Source organism: Ursus americanus, chromosome 33 (genome assembly GCF_024610735.1).
Source record: "Ursus americanus isolate L20-20 chromosome 33, mUrsAme1.1.p, whole genome shotgun sequence".
NCBI classification, from domain to species: Eukaryota; Metazoa; Chordata; class Mammalia; order Carnivora; family Ursidae; genus Ursus; species Ursus americanus.
The window spans coordinates 7,498,535-7,521,026 of record NC_142159.1 but is presented as its reverse complement, the minus strand read 5'-3'; the positions used below and the strand labels follow the sequence as shown (position 1 = coordinate 7,521,026).

Below are 22,492 nucleotides of genomic sequence, written 5' to 3'. Positions count from 1 at the left end.
AGCTCATGTGCCAGCTGTGAGGTCCATGTGTGGCCCCCTGACCACGTGCTTGGGGCTCCTGGCTTGATCCCGTGTATCTGTGTGGCAGGAGTGAGGAGCACCGGCTCTGGAGTCCGACAAAACCGTGTTCCATCCTTGCTCTGCAGGTAATCACTGTGTACATTCTGCACCTGGTTGACGTGTGCATTACTTAACTTCTTGGAGCACCAGTTTCCCTATCTGTTAAATGGGGAGAATAGTTTCCACCTCAAAAGCATCTTACAGGAAATACTCTTAGCAGGGTGCCGCCTGGCGTGTTGTAGGCCCTTCAAGATGGTTGCTGGAGGTACTATTCTTGTCAGTTCACTCTTTGCCCTGAATTCCCATGCACCTTTTGGGAGGGAGGGCAGCCTTCTTGGGGGGCTGTGTATGGGGAGAGCGGGTGGATGGCACATAGTGAACGCCTCTTGCCACGTCCTCCCCCAATCCCAAGCCCTCATTATCCCACATGCATATTCATAAAAGATAGCCTCAGCCCCACTCTGTAAATGGGTCAGAAGCAGGAAGTGGAGGCCAGTGTGGAGAGCGAGGCCCCGTGGATAGGAGGCTCCAAGCCAGAGTGCATCTGAGTCCTCATGGACGGGAGGATGGTGAGTGGAGATGGGGCAAGAATGGACTGGGGAACATTGAGGGGCCCTAGGGGCTTGAGCAGGGGATTATTGCTATATTGAGATTTGAAAACTGAGGCCCAATGAGATCAGATTGGTGAATCCTTGGGAGGAGTGGCCAAGAAGACAGAGGCTGTTTCCTCTGGGATCTGGAGAGCTGAGCACCTGTCTGGGCTGGGTGATGGGCACAGAGGGATGGACTGTATGACTCTTGTGTATTTCTCTCAATGGGAATAGTTTACATGGTATGATGTAGTTCAAAGAACTGCGATGATCCTGGAGCCCAACCTCCAGTGAGGCTCAGAGAGGCTGGGTGACTGGCCAAGGTCACGCAGCTGCTGACCGTGATCTTGCCCCTGGACGTGTGAGAGACAGAGTGACTCTGGTCCACGAAGGAGGTTCAAGACCGGGAGACAGGTGGGCAGGCTGGGCAAGATACAAGAAATGAAGCTTCTTTATCTCCCTCATTTCATCTCTCAATAATCCCGAGATAGCTCAAGCAAAACCGATGGTCTCCATTTTACAGATGAGAAGCATGAGGCTGAAAGAGGAGGAGTCACCGGGACAAGGCAACCCAGTGAGTTATCCACAGCGCGGAGGCCCCTCCATGTAGGGGGCTGTGGGGGCCACGGGGCCGCAAGGGCCACTCGCTTGGGTCCTGGGGATCCTGGGCGGGGTGGGGCCAGGACAACGGCGGTGCGTCACCCTGCTCTGGAAAACTGCAATCTAAAACGAGATAGGGTTGGGTACTTGGTACCTGTTAATCCCGTTCTCCTTTCAGACAACTGCCTATGTCTTTGAATGCCTTCTCAATGTTCACAACTGCTCTGGGAAGTTAAGCAGGATAAGCATCTCCATTTTAGGGGAGAGGAGGGAGGTGAAGTGTCCCTTAGGATGGCCGAGGGTGACAGAGGCTCTGACAGAAGAAGAGTCTCAGCTGTCGCTTGTCTTGGTCTTGGGTGCTTTCTCCTGGATGAGGCCGTGAGCGAGGGAGAGGCTGAGGAAGGGAGTCAGGCCTTTGGGGCACAAGTGTCAAAAGACGCTGACCTGGGGCGGGCGGCTGTGGGAAGGGTCCCCCAGACTGCGTGGTGGCATTCCAGACACAAAGGATTGCTGGGGAGAAGAGGACTGTGAATGGGCTGTTTGGGGATCAGACCATCAGTCACAACCAGTTGAGGACACTGGGCTTGTGGTGGAAGTTTAGACACGTGTGCATTCAGCAAGCACAGACTGCTTACACTGTGCCGGGCCTGGTACGGGGTGCAGGTCAGGGGAGGGGCGGCCGGACACAGACAGTCCCGGCGTGGCTCACAGTCTCCTGAGGGTCTCGGACTAGGGAAGGACGGCTCCCGTTCTTGTACAGAGAGAGGATATCGCCCCCTCCACTTTCCAAGAGAGGCAGTGAGATGTCAGGGACAGGCCTTGGGTTCCAAGGTCAAGGCCAGGCCAGGTGGTCTTCTAGCTCTGCCCTTTTGACCTGTGTGGCCTTGAGCGACAATAACAGCAGCCCACAATAATCACAACGAATGTTGTTTCAAGGCTCGGTTTACCGGTGGCATGTCACTTTACTTTGAGCCTCAGTTTCCTGATCTGTAAACTGGGTGGAGTGCGGAATGAATCTACTTAGGGTGATTGTGGGGTTTGGATGGGACCATGGAGGTGAAGGAGTTTGGTACCTGCTCGAGCTTTTTGGTAACTTGAGTTATTTGTGAGGCCGTAACATAGGCCCACGTGGTGGAAACACAGGGAAACTGGAGGATATTCATTCCTAATGGCGCCAGGTAGTGGTTTGGGGGTACTGGTGGTTCTCTTCACTGAGAAGATACGGGATGTGAGCGAGGCTTCCAAGGGCAGAACGGGGCGGGGGGAGGTAAGGAGAAAAAAAGGACTTTTCAGGGGGAGAGCATCATGCTGACAAAAGTGGGGAGGAGGGAAGCTGTGGGGTGTGTTTGTGGAACAGTCCTGGGCACAATTAATAGCCTGGCACTCCATGAATCACCCAAGGAGGCAGTCAGGCCGGATCTCTGGCCCCAGGGCCAGCTGTGAGGCACTGAGACTTCCTGCCCTGACATTATCTGTCTAGGGTTGAGCGAGGAGAGGACTGGAGGGTAAACTGAGTGTAATTATAGAGCCCCGCTTCTGGGTCTCCCCCACCTACCCTTGCGGGGCAGTTGGCTGAGACTGTGACCCACCCACCCCTTCTGACCTCCTTAGCTGGGGGCCAGAGTTTGAGCATCTTTGGGGAGCAATAAGCCAGCAGGAATGCCTCGGGGGAGCGTGTGGTCCAAGACAGGAGTCAGTAGAGCTTGAAGAACAGGTGGATGGAGGGAAGGATGGCTGAAAGAGTGTGAGGCCAGGGTCTTAGGAGAAACAGGGACGACGAGGAGCTCACATTTGTCAGGCATCTACTAAGTGTTGTAGCAGCCCCCTGAGGTGGGTATCTCCACTTTACAGATGGGGAAACTGAGGCTCAGAGAGGTGCAGTGACTTGCCCAGGTTTCTTTATCCAATCATGCACCATTCAACACCTATGTATTAGATGGAGGCTTTGCACCGAGGAGTTTGGGGTGACCATCACTTGGCTTCTGCCCCTTGTGGGGGGACAGTGTTTTAAGGTCACTCTGTGGCCTCGTTTGGACTCGAACCCAGGTCTCAGGATTTCCAAACCCTCGCTTTGGACCAGGACTTGAACCAGGGGCAGAGTCGGATCCCGCTTCACGGCTTGCACGGCCGCGGGAGACCCGGGCCCCATCACTTTCCCTAGGGGTCTCGCTGGGCGCACCTGCCCCAGGTGAGTCTCCAGAGGCTCCGAGCGCCGCGCCGCCGGAAAGCGGCGAGCGCCTTCGGCAGGTGGGGCGGGGCGGGGGCGGGGGCGGGGCCCGACCGAGGCGGGGCGGGGGCGGGGCCAGGACCGGGCGCCCGGAGCCCCAGCGATCCCGCCGCCCGCGCCCCGCACCCCGCGCCCCGCGCCCGGCGCCGCCGCCATGGGGGCCTGCCTGGGGGCCTGCTCCGTGCTCAGCTGCGTGAGTCCTGACCCCCGCGCCCGCGCGTCGCCAGCTCTTTTCTTCGGCCCCACACTTTTGTCCCGTCTTCTTCCTCCAAATAGTTTCTTCTTTTTCCTTCCTGCAAACTTGTCTTTCTGGGCCCGCACCCCGCCACCTCGCCCCTCTGGTCCCCCCGTCCCTTGGTCTCCCCACCCCCATCCCGGACCCGCGTGCGCCGGGGACAGCTGGTGTCCGGGGCTCGGGTTACCACGGGGGAGGGGTTGGGGCGCGCCCGGGGTGGCGGGGGGGGAGGGGCGGGCCTTGGGCGGGCGCCCCTCTCGGGTCCTGGGGAGACTGAGGCCCAGAGCCCGGGGTGGGGGTGCGCGCTGCGGCCCCACCTCGCCCAACTTGGGGTCGTCCTCGCCGTGCGCCTGTCCTCTCTCTCGGACGTTCTGACTCTTTGTGTGGCCCGCCTGGTCCCAGCCCCACTCTGCAGTGTGTCTTTTTCTGTCCCTCTGGCAATCCGTCCATCAGTCTGTCTCCCTGCCCGCCTGCCTCAGTTTGCCCATTTGTATTTGTCTGACATCTGTTTCTGTCCGTTCGTTTATCCCACTGCCTTTGTCCGTCCGTGGCTTCTCCATCAGTCATTGTCTGTCTCACGGGTGTCTGTGGGTCTGCCCTACCGTCCAATCTTGTCTCTGCCTCTGTCCGACTAGCTCACAGGAAGTCCTGGGCACTTCCCCAAGGAGCCCCAGACCCTTGTCCTCTAGGCCCCGAGCCTGAAATGGGGGTGGGAAGCCCCCATCCGCCTTCCTAAGCCACCCTTGAGTGAGGTCGGTTTGGGGTGCCAACCACCCCTGGGCCCAGCTCTGGGTTGGAAGACCCAGGAATTGAGGGAGGTTGGGGTGTGCGACTGGGGGTGGGTACCTGGTCGCCTGGGCTCAGGGACCTGGGTGGGGGGCAGCCAGCCTCTGCTTTGGGGCTGGAGCCAGCAAAGGGGAGGAGCTTCAGCCCGACCCCGCCTGGGAGGCCCCTTCTCCTTTCCTTTTTCCCAGCCCCCTCTCCTTCCCCTCTTCCCCTCATTAAATCCGAGGTTCATTCAGGCAGCTCCCTCCCTCCTGCCCTACACAAAGAGAAGCGGAGAGGAAGAGGGGGGTCTGGTGACTCCTGAATCCCAGGACTTGCTTTCCTTTGTCCCTGGTTTGTGTGTGTGTTAGGATGGGGTGTAGGGGTGGCGAGCTTAGGGATCTAGAGATTTACTTTACAGCCATTTTCTGAGAATGATATCTGCACAGAGAGGCTGTAGAGTGGGTCCCTGGACAGTCTCTTGTCCTCTCTGGGCCTCCATTTACCCACCTGTGAAGTGTGTGTGTGTGCGTGTGCGTGTGTGGGTACGAGCCCACGGGAATCCAGAAGTGGTCTCTGAAATCCCTTTCTCCCAGTGAATTCTAGGTTTGGGCTGGGTCTCTGGCCAAGAAGGGTTTGCTTCCTGGTAGGGGAGGGAGCGCTTCCTCCGAAGTTGACCAGATTTCCATTTGGCCAGGCTGGCCTGGGAGTGGCCCGTGTGGAGAGGTGACCTGCCAATCCCCTGTGCCTCTGTCTCCCCATCTGCCCCCCTCATGGTTCTGTTTAAGGAAGATCGAAGAGTGCCCCACCTACTTCCTGGCGACAGTGAGTGGCGCTATTGTTGTTATCTTCTTGGCAAGGTGGGTGGAGAATTCCCTCTGGAGCCTAAGCTGGCCGCTGAGTCATGGAAGCTTCCAATGCTGAGTCCGGAAGGTACCTGACAGGCTTGCTCAAACTCTCAACAGACTGCGGCTCAGAGAGGTTAGCCAACTTCCCAGAGGTTGCACGGAGCACAGTTGCGGAGCTGGACAGTCAAGATTAAAATCTGATTCCTGGTCCAGGCTTCTGTCCACACCTTCCCTTCCTTAACATCCCGGGTGCCTGAGGGACAGGGCTGGTCCCGGGTAGAACTGGGGGGTCCACTTACTGAGTAGCTAATGTGTGCAGGGGACCTGTCCTTCCTTTCAGTGGCCTCACCTTGGGGTTCTGACCTCCGATATTTACTGAGTTCCCACCACGTGCCAGGCGCTGTGCGGAGCCCCTCACCGTGCTGTCTCGTTGGTTCTCGGCACAGCCCTGTGACATGGTCATCCTGTCTCAGACAATGATACCAGCAGCAGCCACCATCACGGCATCCTCACTCAGGGCCCAGCGCTGTCCAGGGGTGGCACAGGCCAGCACTGTAGTGAGCCCTCTCCCATTCAGTCCTCACTGCCACCCTAGTGAGGCAGCTAATATGATTCCCATTTCACAGATGACAAAACTGGATCAGAGAGGGAAGGTGATTTCCCCACAGCCACACAGTATCAAGTGGGGCAGTTGGGTGTTGCTGGACACCAATAACAACCTATTTCGAGGGCACCTGGGTGGCTCAGTCGGTTAAGCATCCGACTCTTGATCTCAACTCGGGTCTTGATCTCAGGGTTGTGAGTTCAAGCCTCGCACTGGGCTCCATGCCCAGCGGGGAGCCTACTTAAAAAAACAAAGAAACAACAAACCAGAAACAACCTGTTTCAACGGAGATTTACTCCACAGGAGGAAAGTTCTGATAGGGGGTTCCTGGGCATCTTTGGGGGAACATTCTGGAGTCTATGGATCCATGGAAAAGACCTTCAGCCATGATGCATTTGCATCTGCCCATCATGCCTTTCGGTTGGTGTTTGTATTGGGGCGAGAGTGAGTCCCGGCTAAGAGGAGATAAGATGGGCCCACAATGGAATGGGAGTCACCAGGCCAGCCAGCACTTGGTGGGCTGGACGGTGAGCAAACGTCTAGGGTGGGCCTTGTCTAATATCTGCATGCCATCAAATCTAATTATCCTCTACATGCGAGGGAGCGTGAAAGGGTCGGAGGATGGGACGCAGATCCTGCGTGGGCTCTCGCCAGCTGCGTGACTGTGGGCTGTCCCTTCACCCCTCTCTCTGGGGCGGAGAGAGTAAGGAAGCAGAGACAGCAGCCGTGCCTGTCTCTCAGCACGTTGTGAGGGTTAAGTGGGACTGAGATGAGCATGACGACGACAGTACGTAGCAGGAAGCTGGCCTGCAGCGGCCCCTCTAAGCACCCCCTCGTGAGAAAGTGCTCAAGACCTCATTCGAGGAGGTGGTAGAGCCGGGGACCCTGGGACCCTCTGATTGCAGAGCCTGGGCTCTGAGCCACTTCCTTATCCAGCCCAGGAGCCCACTTTATGGCTGAGGAAACCGAGTCCCACGGTGGGGAAAAGAGATTTGCCTAAGGTCATTCTGCAAGTTGGTGGCAGAGCCAAGACTAAGCCCTCTCTTCTTAGCACTGCCTGGGGGTGTAAGCGTGCCCTGAGTAGTCTGGGACCCGACCTCTTCTCTGCTGTGTTTCCTCCAGTCCCAGGATGGCTCGGCTAGTATTGGGGCTGTTCACGAAGTCTACAAGGGGCACCCCATCCTTGCTGGGACCAGTTTTTTGTGTAATCGTGGCAAAATATACATAACATAAAAATTTACCATTGTAGGGACTGTCTGGCTGGCTCAGTCCGTAAAGCCTGTGACTCTTGATCTCAGGGTTGTGAGTTCGAGCCCCACACTGGGTGTAGAGATCACTTAAAATTAAAATCTTTAAAAATATTTCCATTTTAACACTTTTTTTTAGCGTTCAAGGAGCTTGTAATTTATCTCATGACATAGGATATATATATATTTAAAACGAATATCTATTTTTATGATATCAAAATGAAATCATCCCAAACGAACGGTAGTGTCTGAAGGGGAAATATAGGGGGTTGAAGCACACAAGAAAAACTCTTGGCCCCGTCTTCTTCCCCTTGGAGTCTGTCCCCCTCGCTCGCTCTCCCTGTTCCGAGGACGCACCACCCCGGCATCTGTCTTCCATCTGTGGCCAGAGTGGTCTTTGGTGATGCAGATCTGACGTCTGCTCCTCCTGCGGGATGCTTGCTCCCTGCTCTCAGGGTAAAGCATCATCCCCCTGCCTTCTTCTCTTGACAGCTGCCCCGAAGAGACAGTGGGTCTCGCAGTTTTGCCCATGCCATTCCCTTTGTAGGAACACCTTTCCCTTCCTCACCTGGCTGACTTCTTACGCTTCCTTGAAAACAGCCCCCTCCTTTTTCCTTATTGTGGTAACATACACATAACATAAAACTGACCGTTTGAACCGGTTTTAAGCATGCGGGTCAGTGGCGTTAACGACATTCGCTTTGTGGTCCAACCATCCCCACCATCCATCTCTACGACTTTTTCATCCTCCCCAAATTGAAACTCCCTACCCATTCAGTAATAACTCTCCCTCCACTCCCCTCTGCCCCAGCCCCCGGGAACCCCCAGTCTACTTTCCGTCTCTGTGAATTTGACTGCTCTAGGTTCTCCCATCAGTGGAATCGTATGGCATTTGTCCTTTGGTGTCTGGTTTATTTCATTCGCTACAATGTCCCCGAGATTCATCTGTGTTGTAGCAGAATGTCCTTTCTTTTTAAGGCTCAATAATATTCCCTTGTATGTATATCCTACATTGCGTTTAGTCATTCGTCAGTTCATGGACATGCGGGCGGCTTCTACCTTTGGACTATTGTGAATAATGCTGTTATAAACATGGGCGCGCAGATATCTGTTTTGACTAATACCCAGAGGTGGAGGGTCAGTTTATTTTATTTTACTTTTTTAAAAAGATGTATTTTATTTATTTGAGAGAGAGAGGGCACACACACACAGAGGGAGAGGGAGAAGGAGACTCCCGGCTGAGCAGGGAGCCCGACACAGGGCTCGATCCCAGGACCCAGGACCCTGGGATCATGACCTGAGCTGAAGGCAGACGCCTAAGTGACTGAGCCACCCAGGTGCCCCGGGGTCAGTTTATTTTAAACAAAACAACTTTAAACTGTAGCCCCAACCTTAGCTCCCTCCCCTGCCTGCCCGGTGCCCCAGGAATGGTCCTGAGAAGCAATGTCCCTGGCTTTAGGGGCAACCGGGAGAGAGTGCGAATGATCGGTGACAGCCTGTTGCCAGCATGCCAAACCACACATGGTTCCAGAGCAGTCCAGCTTGCCTCAGGGGTCGTGAGCTCCTTGTCGTTGGCAGTGCGTAAGCAGTGGAGGCTGCTTTCTGGGCGATTCTTCGAGAGAGAGGCCAGACCAATTGAATGCCAAGGAGCCTTGCAGCCTGAAAACTGTAAGACGCAGGGCTTCCTAAGATCCGATTGCCCATTCCAAGAACCTGGCTGCTGCGAAAACGTACCCCGCGTCTAGGTGCTTCTCTGCTGCTGCCGCTCCCCTGAGTACGATTGGGGGCGGGAGCGTAATCTTAGCACAGGAGCCATGTCACGTCTGCCTCGGCTCTTCACCTTGCGTCATAAATGTGAGTCCGTGTTGCCCTGCAGCCCTGTGACTTCTTTACTTCCTGCCCCAGTAATGTTCCATGGAGTGAATGGACCACCACCGACCCCTGGCGCTGGACATAAAGTAGATTATTTGCAGCCTCTTGAGATTCCAATAAGCTCATAAAGACTGAAGCTTTGTGCCTATTTTGGGTTTTTGTCTTAATTTAAAATTTTTCTCTTTTAGTAATAAAATCAGCTTTATTGCGGTAGAATTTGTATGTAATTATACTTAGTTACGTGTCCCCCTTTAAGTATTACCTACACGTCCGCAGCATTCAGCGGAGATCCCTCTTCGGGGAGCCCCACGATGTCTGCTCGGGCATTGAGTTCTTGTAAGTTTCCCCCTAGTGCTTTCCGGGTATGAGCAGCGCCATGGTGAACGTGGGTGTGCGTGTGTAGGCGCGTACACACGCGTCTGCCCTTACTCCTGCCAGCCGCTGCTTCTGCAGGCAGAGGTTCTGGTTGGAGCCATGCCCCAGGGGTGGAGAGCCTGGGTCAGAACGCACGAGGGATTCCAGGGATGCACCAGAAGCAGCTGGTGCTGGGGGCTGCTGTGTGTTTTTCTCTCCCTGACCCAGTCTCTCTGGCTATGGGCCCTTGGAAATCCTGAGGTTTCGGGTGTAAGGAACACCTGGCTTTTGATCTCCAAGAATTAGGGTGAATTGAAAGGCCAGGCTCCCCGAGTGCAGTGGGGTGGCTTTTCTCATGTGTCAAATGTCTCAAATCGAAGCGGAAACAAGTCAGAGCCAGGCCCTGACTCGGGCACTTGAACACGTGGCCCCTGAGACCAGTGCTCGTGGGCCTCCGTCGGTTTCCATCCCTGCGGTGTTTTGAAATTAAGTGAGACTGCCATCAATGAGCTAGTGGGCCCTTGGTACACACAGACATGAGCTCGAACCCCAGCTCCTCAGCTTACCTGCTCTGTGACCTTGGTCGTGTCACCCCCCGCCCCAGTCATCTTCCCGGTCTGTAAGTGGGAGGCACAGCACACTAACTGCATAGGCTCAGTGACGTGTGGTGTAGATAAGGGGCTTACCACGGGGCCTGGGACCGGGCAACTCCCAAACGAATGCTGTCACTCTTACTGCTTGAATCTCAGCAGTGCCCTCCACTTGCTGGGTGACTCTGGCACATTCTTAACTTCTCTGATCTCAGTTTCCTCATCTGTAAAATGGGGCTAATAGCTAGCCTGTCTCATAGCCAGAATGTTCTTTATGGTTTAGGAAATACGTTTCTGGCATTTGCTCATCCCTTCACCCCTAAAAGGCAGCCAGCAGTAGGAGGCAGGGCTTGGGGTGAGGGCTGCAAGATGTAACCCGGAGTTGCCGGACCACTTATGATTGGACCCTGAAGAGGAAATTCATTCTGCAGGCGTTGCATTTAGCAAACATGTTGTACTTGGCTTCGTGGGTGAGAGAGATGGGTAACAAGGAGCATTTCCAGGGGTGTTTCTACTCTTGGGAAGCAGGGAAGGGGAGACGGAAGGGCAGCTACACGTCAAGCAGCGTGTGCTGCACACCTTGGGACCAGTCCAGAAAGGCAGGTGCAGGGTCTCTGAGGAGGGAGGGGCCCCTTCCAGCCTGCCCTGCACAGAGCCAGTCTTTCCGTGTAAGGCTGTTCCTGTCCCTCCCAGCTTCAAACCCTTGCTGGATACCCTCTGCTCATAGGATCAACCCCAGGGCTCTGCACACGGCTGCCAGGCCCCGCCAGCCTGGCCGACCTCGCCACCCCCCACTCGCCACCTGCTCTCGAAGCTTTGGCCACAAGGGCCTCTTTCTCTTCCTCCGTCGCCCAGCTGCCTCCACCTCTGTGCCCTCTGTCTGGAACACTCTTTCTTCCCCCTGGTCAGGAGAGGGCCTCCTCATTCTTCAGCTCAGCTTAAATGTCACTTCTTCAAGGAAGGGACCCTCCACCCCCAGTCTGAAGAAGGCCCCCGTCATTGACTCTCAGGGCAGCAACGACTATGACAGGTGGCATGATTGTTGAGTGTCTTTCCTGCAGGAGGGCCGGTGTCTTTCTTGCTCTTGACTCTTAAATACGTGGGTGAAGAGCTGGGGCTGTCTGGGTGGGGGGGGAGATAAACTGGTGACCAGATGTACCTGGATGTAGGCCCGGTTCCCAGAAGGGTCAGTCTTTTTTGGGGATGCCAGCAGTGACTAGAGTGGCATCACCAGCCCCCACCTGGTTTCAGCCAGCCGCAGGGAGGCCGGGCTTGGGCAGCGGAGCCGGGAGGGGGAGGGGGGAGACCGCCACTGCTGTCCAGGACAGGGCCAGCCCCGGAGCAGGAAATCACAGCCACTCACAATTCTGCATTCCATTCATTCAGCAGATGTTTACCCCGAGCTGGCTGTTTCTGGCGGTCTTAACATGTGTCTGGGACTGTGCCGGATACTTTATATTTGCTCAGTGAATAGTCACTGAGCTCCTGCCGTGAGCCAAGCGGCGTTCCGATTTCTGGGTCCAGCACAGAGAACAAAACCCCGGCCCTGGAGGAGCTTACATGCTAGAAAAGGGAGGAAGACAAACATGTAAAAGAGAAGGCCCGGCAGATGATAGCAAGTCCTATGGAGAAAAGCTACACCAGGAGGGGGAATAGGAAGCTGGAGCGCTTTGCAATTTAAAATTCCTGTGAGAAGTGGGTACCATGAGGAAGCTGAGGTTCAGAGAGGTTGAGTGAGTTGTAGAGGGCCACACAGCTTATCAGTGTTGGAGCTGGTCTTTTGGATCGATCTGTCTGTCTATCAATTATCTATCTATCTATCTATCTATCTATCTATCTATCTATCTATCTATCTGTCTGTCTATCTTTTAGCACTCTGCCTCCCCCTACGTAAGAAACAGTGTGACCCAACCTTCTCGAAGCTTGGTTTCCTTGGCGCCCTTTGGGGCTTGAACGTTCAATGGGATAATGTCTCAGGAGGAGGTGCGCCCCTGCCTGGCCCAGGGAGGGCAGGCTTGGCAAAGATTTGGAGACGTGGACTGGGCAGGCGGGGGTGCCCCTGCTTGGGTGGGGAAGGGGAGAGGAGGCAGGGAGTGAGGGTACCTGCCCGTGGTCTGCCCTTCCCGCAGGTGTCCTGCCTCTGCGGCTCGGCCCCCTGTATCCTCTGTGGCTGCTGCCCCTCCAGCCCCAACTCTACCGTGACCCGCCTCATCTTCACGGCCTTCCTCCTCCTGGGGGTGTTGGTGTCCATCATCATGCTGAGCCCCGGCGTGGAGAGTCAGCTGCACAAGGTGAGGGGCCCCGGGGCAGGCAGGGGAGTGGGGCAGCCGGCGGGACCGGGCCTGAAGCGAAGAAGGGCCAGCTGCTCGGGGGGGGGGGGGGGGCTTGAGGTCCCAGCTAATCCAGAAGGCTGGGGCGCCCACCCTCCAGGGCTGGTGATGGGGGCATTTCTTCGTGTGGGGAGGACAGTTGGAATCTCACGTGGGAATTCTTGTTTCTCATAAGCTGTGGGCCCCTCGGAGCATCTTACGAATCGTCATTGTTCCCCTTGGACACAGGTCCCAGGGCATGCTTTTCCCTCCTTATGCTCAAGCCCTGTTTGGGGTCCTCACTCTTCCCTCCATCCCAGCATCTCAGAGCCTGGCACAGACCCAGTGGCACATTTTGGCCAGTGGCTCGGACATTGGAGTGTGCGTGAAGGTGTGAATGCCCCGGGGAGTGTGCTAGAAATGCAGGTTCTCAGACTCACCTTGGACTCTGGCTCTGTCCGAGAGAGGGGCCCCGGAATCTCACCTTCCCCCAGAGTCCCCGGGGGTTCTGGTGTAAGCGATGGGGGGAGAGCACTCAGTCCTGCTTCCCACAGTGCCATGCGGTCCTGAGGCTGCGGGGGCGACAGCAGGAAAACAAGCAGAGGGGAACGATCTGTCACTGGAGCATGTGTCCCCATCTGTCCTGGGGGCTGACTCACAGGACGACAGCCCCGGGCTGGGTGGGGGTGCCGATGGCGGGGGAAGGAGGGAGCCTTGGCAGAGTCGGCCCAGGGTTCTGCGGGCGGGGGCCTTCACGCTGCTCTGTCTCCCCACAGCTGCCATGGGTGTGTGAGGAGGGGTCCGGGACCCCCGTCATCTTTCAGGGCCATATCGACTGCGGCTCTCTGCTCGGCCACCGCGCTGTCTACCGCCTGTGCTTTGCGACGGCGGCCTTTTTCTTCCTCTTCGCCCTGTTCATGATCTGCGTGCGCAGCAGCCGGGACCCCAGGGCTGCCGTCCAGAACGGGTGAGGGCGCCCCCCCCCCCCCCCCCGCCGCCTGCAGCCAGTCCCCACCGCGGTTTCTGCCCCGGCCGGTCTCCAGCGGTCTCCGGGCCCTGCCCCAGACTCGGGAGCCACCGAAGCACAGAGACCAGCTCATTTAGTTCTTCCCACTTCCCAGATGAAGATATACAAGTCAGAAAGGGCGAGAACATGCCTAAGGTCACACAGCACTTCAGTGACACAGTTGGAACAAGGACCTGGGTGACCACCGTCACTCCGACTTAGTCCTTCTGTCCCTCAGGGATTTTTCTAGGGCCGGGACAGACTTTCTGTGTCCATCAGACCATCAGAAAGCCCCTCTTCACTTGACCGGCTCTTTGGGGATAGGGGTTCTGGGGGCGGGCCTGGTCCCCTCCCCCCACTTAGCTCCCTGGTCTGTCCTCCCCACCCCAACAGATTTTGGTTCTTTAAGTTCCTCATCCTCGTGGGCATCACCGTGGGCGCGTTCTATATCCCTGACGGCTCCTTCACCAATGGTAGGTGGCCTTGGTGGGACGGATGGGGGCTACCAGGAAGGAGGTGGGGTCTCCAGAGGGAGGAGCACTGGTGGGGGTTGCTCTTTGCCTTGGCACACAGACCCCAGGCTGCTGACTGGGTCAACCCCCTGCCTTCCTGGCCAGGAGACAGCGCTCTCGTGCTTGGCCACATGGCCTTTGGGCAATATGGCGGTGGGGTGGGGGGCAGGTGGGTGGAACCTGCCTCGCCCCTGCCCCATACCCCGCCACACTGCCTCTCTGTACCTGGCTAGGGGTTCCCTGAGGGCAGGGACTTTGCTTCTTCTCAGTGTCACCATGGCAGGGCACGGCGTTACGACTGTTGAACAAATAAATGTGCGTGCGAGGGAGACCGGGGGTGTGGAGCGTGGCTGCCGCCTTAATCCCGGGAGCCCGGCACTCAGGCTGCTCCCCCGCGGCCCTGCCCCCCACCCTTCCCCCCTCTCCCCACGCAGTCTGGTTCTACTTCGGCGTCGTGGGCTCCTTCCTCTTCATCCTCATCCAGCTGGTGCTGCTCATCGACTTCGCTCACTGCTGGAACCAGCGGTGGCTGGGCAAGGCCGAGGAGTGTGACTCCCGGGCCTGGTACGCAGGTGAGCCATGTCGCGACAGCCCCCGTGCTCGCTGGGAACTGGACCTTCCTGAGCAGCAGGGGGTCCCCAAAGCTGGAGGAAAGCCTCGAGGGCCCTAGGGCAGCGATTGAACCATCCCAGGCAGATGGAGGGAAGGGGGTGTATGTGGTCAGGGGCGGCTGGTTCTGGGATGATTTTGCTGGGGGTCGAGGAGACCCAGACCAGAGAGGCCTTGGCGGGGACCAGTTCAGCAGTTCCTGCGGGGTGGGCCGCGCACAGCCAGCCCAGACCAAACCGAATGACACTGGGGCTCTGAAGCCCCCCAGGGGCAGAGCGGGTCCCTGCCCCGCTCCCTTTCAGTTCTGAGTCGATCGAAGCAAGACTCACTTAGGTGCTGGTTTGGACTACCCGCTTCTCGAAAGTGGTCTCCCTGACGAGAGAGCAGGGCTTCAGCGGGTCACATGCATCCCGTGGCCTTTGTGAAAGACTCTTCTGTATTCATTGTATTTCTTTCCATGGTTAACTTATTAAAGGCAAGTGAGTCCTTTCAGTTCAGGACGGGGCAAAAGCTCCCACAGGCGTTGGCGAGTGACGGACATTCAGGGCACGCTGATGTCATTCCTCCGACGAGGAAGCCGAGGGCCCACACGGGGGGCGGCCCGACAAGCCCCCCTCGAGGGGGGGGTCCCCGTGCCTCCTGACCCAGCCGCTTGCCACCCCTCCCGCCCAGGCCTCTTCTTCTTCACCCTCCTCTTCTACGCGCTGTCCGTCGCGGCCGTGACGCTTCTCTTCGTCTACTACACGCAGCCCGGCAGCTGCTACGAAGGCAAGGTCTTCATCGGCCTCAACCTCACCCTCTGCTTCTGCGTCTCCGTGGTCGCCGTCCTGCCCAGGGTCCAGGTGAGCCTGCTCGTCTCTGCCTGTCCTGACGCCGGGCCCCTTGGGGTCAGGGGGCCTCCTGATAGGAACTTGGGGTCCTGGGGCAGGGCCGTCAGTCACGGATGCTTGGGCTAAGAGAGCGGGCTCCAGAGTCAGCTTCCCTGGGTCGGAATCAGAGCTTTCATGGCTACTTGCTGGGTGTCTTTGGGAAAGTGCCTTACCCTCTCTGTGCTTCTCTCTTCTCACATGTAAAAATGAAGGTAATGCTTACCCTTTGGAGCTCCTTGCAGGATTGAGATAGAGTTTGTGAACACAGAGAACAGGGCCTGGCCTATAGATATCCATCAGACATCAATTGTTGTTATCATTGCTGTCTTTATGGGCATGGGAGACCATTAGGGAGGACCACTGAGTGACGACCCCTAGGCCCTCATCAAGTGCTGTTGGGAGGTGCGGTGGCACAGTTTCCAGTCCCAGACCGTCCGGGGGTAACGGGTGGGGCTCCCCAGGTCATCGTGTGCTCCTCAGGAAGAAAGCCCTGTGAGCCCAGCGGTGCCTCACGGTTGGGTATCTCAGCCCACCAGGAGTTTCACAGGTAGCTTGGGGAGCCTTTGAGGGTCTTTAGCAGAAAGGTGGAGAACCTCCCTTCTCGTCGGAGCCTCTATTTCCCAGTGAGAAAATTGAAGCCCAGAGAGGGTGATGCCTCTGTCCCAGCTCACACAGCAATGAGTATTCATTCAGCAAATACTTCCGGAGCGCCTACTGTGTACCGGGCCCTCTTGGAGATGCTGGGGGTGCAGCTGTGAGGAAGAGGGGAAGAGTACCAGCAGCTGCTAGTTGATGGCACCTGTCCCGTCATGTAGTCCAGGCAACGCCATCGTCCCCACTTTCCAGACCAGTGAAGGGAGGCTTAGAGAAGGAAGGAGATGCGTCTGAGCTCACACAGCTTACTGGCCCCAGAGCCTGTGCTCCTAATCAAAGTTTATTTTTTATTTTTTTTATTTTTTAAAGATTTTATTTATTCATTCGACAGAGATAGAGACAGCCAGCGAGAGAGGGAACACAAGCAGGGGGAGTGGGAGAGAAAGAAGCAGGTTCATAGCAGAAGAGCCTGATATGGGGCTCGATCCCATAACGCCAGGATCACGCCCTGAGCCGAAGGCAGAAGCTTAACTGCTGTGCCACCCAGGCGCCCCCTCCTAATCAAAGTTTAGATTCCTAATTCCAAGCATGTGTGTGGTGAGGGTGGGGAAGAACGGCTGGTAGGAGATGAGGCCAAGGAAGATAATTTGGGATCATACGTGCTATGTGGAAATAAAAGAGAGTGGACAAAAGGTGGGTGGGCTAGTGGGGGGGGCTGCTGCTGGGGTCAGGGTGTCGGGCCCTTGTTGGGAACTCCGAGTTGAGGCCTGAATGCTAAGAGGAGGCTGGCTATGTGGAGATGTGGGGGAGGACCATGTCAGGGAGAGGGCGCAGCGAGTGCAAAGGCCCTGAGGTGGGAGAGGGTTTGGTGGGTTCTGTGGAGAGAGAGGAGGCCAGCTCGGCTGGAGCGCAGTCGGCGGGGAGGAGTTTGCTGGTGGGGGGGTGGGATGGGGTAGCAGGGGGAGATGAAGACAGGGGCAAACCCGGGACGGCTTTAATTGAGAATGAGAAGGGATTCACCTGGGTGCGTTCTCAGCAGGGGAGCGACTGGGATAGTCCGTTAAGAGAAAGAAGGAGGCCTCCACCTTTGAGTGGGCGAGGTGGGTGGCGGGTGGCCTGGGTGCTGTGTTCTCCCAAAGGGCGTGGGGTGGGATGGCCCTAGGGTGTTGGGGGTTCCTGAGGCCCCGAGGTGGGGTGTGAGTGGGCTAAGTGCGGGTGGGGTGCCCCCCGGGTCTGACGGGGGTCTTCCTGATGGACTGCTCTTGCCAGGATGCCCAGCCCAACTCGGGTCTGCTGCAGGCCTCAGTCATCACGCTCTACACCATGTTTGTCACCTGGCTGGCCCTGTCCAGTGTCCCCGGTGAGTACAGGCCTGGGTTTGGGGAAGACTGGGCTCCTTCCTAGGTTAGCAGCGGCCTTCCGAGGGGCTGGGGACCCTCACAGGTGACAGGGACATCGCAGCCCAGCCTGTTCCCCATCGGAGTCCTTCAGGGAGGTAGGAGGACCCTATCTGTTCCTGGAGCTCTCTCTCTGTCATTCGTCTGCTAAGCTCTGTCTGTCGCTGGGATTCGGATGGTCAGTTGTATGTCTGTCCGTTTGGGTTGGCCCCTCCTCAGACCTGGCCTGCAGGGGCCGAGGGTGACCATGCTCCCATCTCTAGACCAGAAGTGCAACCCCCACCTGCTGACCCGCTTTGGCAACGGGACGATCCTGGCAGGCCCCGACGGCTACGAGACCCACTGGTGGGATGCACCGAGCATCGTGGGACTTGTCATCTTTATCCTGTGCACCCTCTTCATCGGGTAGGGGGGGGGCGTCTGGCTTCTGGGGAGGCATCATGACCGGGGGCCTGAAGGTACGAGTGAGGGGAGGATGTGGGAGCCCAGACGCCAAGTGGGAAGATGCCCTTAGCAAGCGCAGGTCCAGCCCTGTGCTGGTGCAAAACGGAGTCCCTCTGAGGGCACGGCGTGACTGGCAGCAGAGGCACGGCTGCACGCTGCCTCCTGGCCCAGAGCCCCTTCTTGCACGTCGGGCTGGCACGTGCCAAGCTCAGTAGGGTGCAGGTGCCTGTGGGGGCAGGGAAGAAGCCTGGACTGGGGCCAGCAGGTGCAGGCCCTGTCACCCACCTGCTGTGTGATCTCGGGGCAAGTGCCTTCACCTCTCTGAGCTTTTGTGATGGTGGAGGATGGTAACCTCCAGTGCCCAGGGTGGTGGGGACCCCCCAGTGTCACCTGAGAGAGGGCAGTTCAGGCTGAAGATCACGTAACAGCTTTTTTTAAAGGGGCAGCTTAGCAAGTGCTTATCAGTGTGGACTCTGGAGCCAAAGCGCCTGTGTTTGAACGTGGCACGGCCGCTCAGCAGCGGGGCGGTCTTGGGCAGGTCGCTGCACCTTTCTGTGTCTCGGTTTGTTTCTCTGTCAGACAAGGATAAATACGGTACCTACTTCACGGGATCGCGGAAGGGTGGGAGATGAGCGGGTGCGAATAAGGCACTTAGGAAAGAACTTGGCATGTAGTTGGCGCCAAATAAGTGTTTGCTTTTATTGCAAATAACTGTGAACGTTTGCACAGCTGGGTGGCAGCGAGTGGCTGTTGTGTAAGGGTCACCAGGTGATAATACTGAGTGGACCTGCCGTGTACACGACGTCCGGCGGACTCGCGACCGACTCTGCGGGGCCCAGCATCGCTCCCAGCGCCGCTCTCTGCGCCTCCGCACGATGCCCGCCCGGAGGAAGCCGCTGCCCGGCTCCTCTGTCCTGCCCGAGCCAGCCGTCCCGGGCAGGGCCTGTTTTCGTCACAGCGGCGCACCTGTCTCCAAACATTTCGAGGCTGTTTCACATTTCGTTTTGAGCTTTTTTCAAAAGACCTTCTCCAAGTCACGCCTGGGCAGGTCACTCTTTGTCGCCTCATTTGATCCCTTTTTCAACCTGGAAAGGCCCAGATCACCTCCATGGTACAGATAACCAAACAGGAGGCTCGAGGGGAGCAGTCACCTGTCCGAGGTCACGCGCACGTGGTGGCCGCAGAGCACCCGGGCTCCGAGCTCCGCCTCCAGCTGCTCCCCGGCCTGTGGTCCCTTGGCAGTGTCTCTGAGAGCCCAGGCTCTGTTCTTAGCACAGTGCTTTTTCTTTCTTTCTTTTTTTTTTTTTAAGTGTTATTTATTTATTTGAGAGAGAGAGAGCAGGAGGAGGGGCAGAGGGAGAGGGAGAGAGAGCATCTCAGGCCGACTCCCTGTTAAGCACAGAGCCGGACCCAGGGCTCGATCCTGCAACCCTGAGCTCATGACCCGAGCTGAAACCAAGAGTCGGACGCCTAACGGACTGAGCCACCCAGGCGTCCCCTTAGCACAGTTCTTAAAACCCAGGAAGTGAAGAAGCAGGAGCAGCCACAAGGGCAGGGACTCCTGAGGAGGGCCCGCCGTGCCTTGCTGTGGCACCAGGACCCGGGCTCCCATGCATTAGACATCAGCATGGTATTTGGTGTTTAGTGATTTGGGTCAGCAGAAGCTCGGTGTGTGTGGGGGGGACTTCTCAGCTTGATGGGGTGGGGTTGGGGTCCAGTTCTCCTTCTGTGTCACTTTTGTCCCAAATGCAAGTTGGATTTTCAAAATTGCTATGTGTCTCACACTATTAAATACTGTTAAAAACATCAAGACCTCATTACAGAAATGAGCAAAAAAATCATTGCTGTTAGTATTTTTTAATAATAAATATGGAGATAGGGGACATCGTTGGTAAAACTACTCACCTAACTAATAGAAGGAAAACGAACGTCATGGCAAATGAGTATTCTTAATTATTATATGATCAATGAATGCTGTCCCTTGCCTGGTCCCTTGCAGTACTAGGTACTCCGTAGGTATTTACGGGATTGCCAGATGGACAAACTGAATCATAGCACCTGTTTCTCTTGTTTGTACTCTGTGCTGGGCACAGTGCTGGGGGCTTTACGTTATTAATCCTCCTGGCAACTCTCCGAGGGAGGCACTGTAACCTCCAATTTTACAGAGGCTCAGAGAAGTTAAGTGTCTTGCCTAAGGCCACACAGGAAGTGGGGGTGGAGTTCACGGTCACAGCAGGGAGTGGGTGGGCCCAGAACCTAACCACCAGGTCACTAGGGCCCGAGGTTCTGGAACCATCGTGCCCATCCTTAGGATGCCGTGCTGAGCCAATGCCGTGGCTCGCGAGGCCCCCTGGAGCTTCCAACCTGCATCTCTCCTCCCTCCCCTACAGTCTGCGCTCCTCGGACCACCGGCAGGTGAACAGCCTGATGCAGACGGAGGAGTGCCCGTCCACGCTGGAGGTCACGCAGCAGCGGCAGGTGGTGGAATGCCAGGGCCGGGCCTTTGACAACGAGCAGGACGGTGTCACCTACAGCTACTCTTTCTTCCACTTCTGCCTGGTGCTCGCGTCGCTGCACATAATGATGACGCTCACCAACTGGTACAGGTGCGTGCAGCCCGGCCGAGCACGGACCGGATCCTGCTGAGCATGGGCGACGGACCGGATCCTGCTGAGCATGGACCGGATCCGCCGAGCAGGGACGGGATCCGCCGAGCACGGACCGGATCTGCCCAGCAAGGACCGGATCCGCCGTGCGGGGGTGTGGGAGCCGCACGTCTCTTCTCCTCTGCCCCCCTCCCCGGCTCCTCCCCCCTGGGTTTCTCCTGATGCCTGTTTCAGGCTGGGCCTTAGAAGGGTCCACCCAGGACCCTCCGCAGAGCCTGCCCATCTATGCCCCAGCTTCCGGGCCAGTGTCTTAGTCTGCTGGGGGGGAGGGGAGGTGGTCATAGGAGGTGACGCTGGGTCTCTGCAGGGCAGACGGGGCTTACAGATCAGGAGTGGTGATTCGCATTATAAGGTCACAGTTAGGATTCATGGCTGGAGGGTTAGGATTTAGGGTATGGGGTTAGAATCAGTCACAGGGATAAGAATAGGAGTCATGAAGTCAAGAGTTGGGACTGGGGCCGTATAAAATCACAGATTTGGTCATTTGGTTAAAATTGGAGTTAGCAGGCCATAAAGCCAGGATTGAAGTTGCCAGGTCAAGGAACTAAGATCAGAGTAAGAAGATCAGGGGTCAGGACTGGTGTTCCAGGGTCGAGGGTCAGAATTAAGGTCAGAGATATCAGAACTTGGTCCTAAGGTCAGGGGTCAGGGATGGAGTTACAGGATTGAGGGTTAGAGTCAAGGTTGGAGGTCAGGACTAAGGTCGGGAGCTCCAGAGTCCCAAAGGCAGGGACCAGGAGTCAGGTTATAGTTTTATTTTATTTTATTTATTTATTTTTTAAAGATTTTATTTATTTATTTGACAGAGAGAGAGACAGCCAGCGAGAGAGGGAACACAAGCAGGGGGAGTGGGAGAGGAAGAGGCAGGCTCCCAGCAGAGGAGCCTGATGTGGGGCTCCATCCCATATAGCCAGGATCACGCCCTGAGCCAAAGGCAGACGCTTAACCGCTGTGCCACCCAGGCGCCCCAGGTTATAATTTTAGAGTCTAGGTAACTGGGATCAGTGATGAAATTGAGGTCAGGGTCGGGTCTGTGGTATTAGTCAAAAGCTACATTGAAGGTCAAAGAGAGAGCCAAGGCCAAGTGTCAAGAATACCCGAGATGGGGGGCTAGGGTTACCGAGTAAGAACCAGGGTCAAAGTCTGGGATCACAACAGGGTCTGTAAGGGCAGGACTGGAACTGGGGTCACAGCACCGGGGGCCAGGCTCACTGGGATGACGGTGTGTTCCAGACCCAGCGAGACCCGGAAGATGACCAGCACGTGGACTGCGGTGTGGGTGAAGATCTGTGCCAGCTGGGCGGGGCTGCTTCTCTACCTGTGGACCCTGGTGGCCCCGATCCTCCTGCCGAACCGCGACTTTAGCTGAGGCAGCCCCCTGCTGCCTGGCCACCTGGTGCCTCGGGGCTCAGTGAGTCAGCCACGCTGAGCCCCTACCCCTGCCCACCTCCGGGACTTGCCCCTGAGCCGGGCCCCCTGTTCTTAGTGCCTTCAGGGATGGGGAGCCTCAGGCCCAAGCCTGAGCCCTACCTTCCCGCTGCCTCCAGGCCACAGAGCTGCCTCTTCCTTACCCTTGTCCCCCATCCCTTGCACTTACCCTCTTGGGAAAAAAGGGCCCCTTATTCTCAGCTCCCCGGGAGAGGGACCTGAAGGAGAGAAGCTCAGAGCCACTCAGAGAGTGGGAGCACTCCCCAGGATGGGGTGCCCGGCACTGAGGCCCCGGTAGGGCTGACCTTGTCCCCCAGGGCACGCCGCTCCCTTCCTGGACTCCGTGCCTTACTGAGTCTCCATGACTTCGCGCAATAAACAAGCCAGTGTATGTACCTTCCCGTGTTCTGTGGCCCCCACCCTGGGCGCGGCCCCCATACCGTCTGCGGCCAGTGTGGGGGCGGAAACAGTGTCAGGGAGGAGGAGGCCAGATGAGGGACCCCAGCTGTGTTCTGTAGGGTGGGGAGAGCCTTGGGGCAGAGGCAGGGGAGGGAATAGGGGAAGGACGGGCTTTGGATAAAGGGCTTCTCGGGGCCAGGAAAGGCCCTGGGACAGTGTCCACACGAGGGATGGTGAGGCCAGAGTCAGGGTGGAGAGGAGCGTTTG

General features: G+C 57.1%; 1 protein-coding gene across 2 annotated transcripts; it reads left to right on the top strand.

The window, feature by feature from the left end:
• Positions 1–3,536: 3,536 nt before the first annotated feature.
• Positions 3,537–22,221, top strand: SERINC2 (serine incorporator 2). Of its 2 annotated transcripts, XM_045782375.2 has the most exons (11): positions 3,545–3,670; positions 5,175–5,302; positions 12,122–12,283; positions 13,078–13,268; positions 13,701–13,780; positions 14,254–14,391; positions 15,101–15,270; positions 17,161–17,251; positions 17,552–17,693; positions 20,123–20,338; positions 21,632–22,221. In XM_045782375.2, exons 3-11 carry the CDS (start codon positions 12,248–12,250, stop codon positions 21,765–21,767), a joined length of 1,200 nt encoding a protein of 399 aa, XP_045638331.2. In that variant the 5' UTR covers positions 3,545–3,670; positions 5,175–5,302; positions 12,122–12,247; the 3' UTR covers positions 21,768–22,221. The 2 variants fall into 2 exon arrangements, with proteins under 2 accessions (XP_045638330.2, XP_045638331.2); XM_045782374.2 differs by lacking the exon at positions 5,175–5,302 and having other exon boundaries at positions 3,537–3,670.
• Positions 22,222–22,492: the final 271 nt, after the last annotated feature.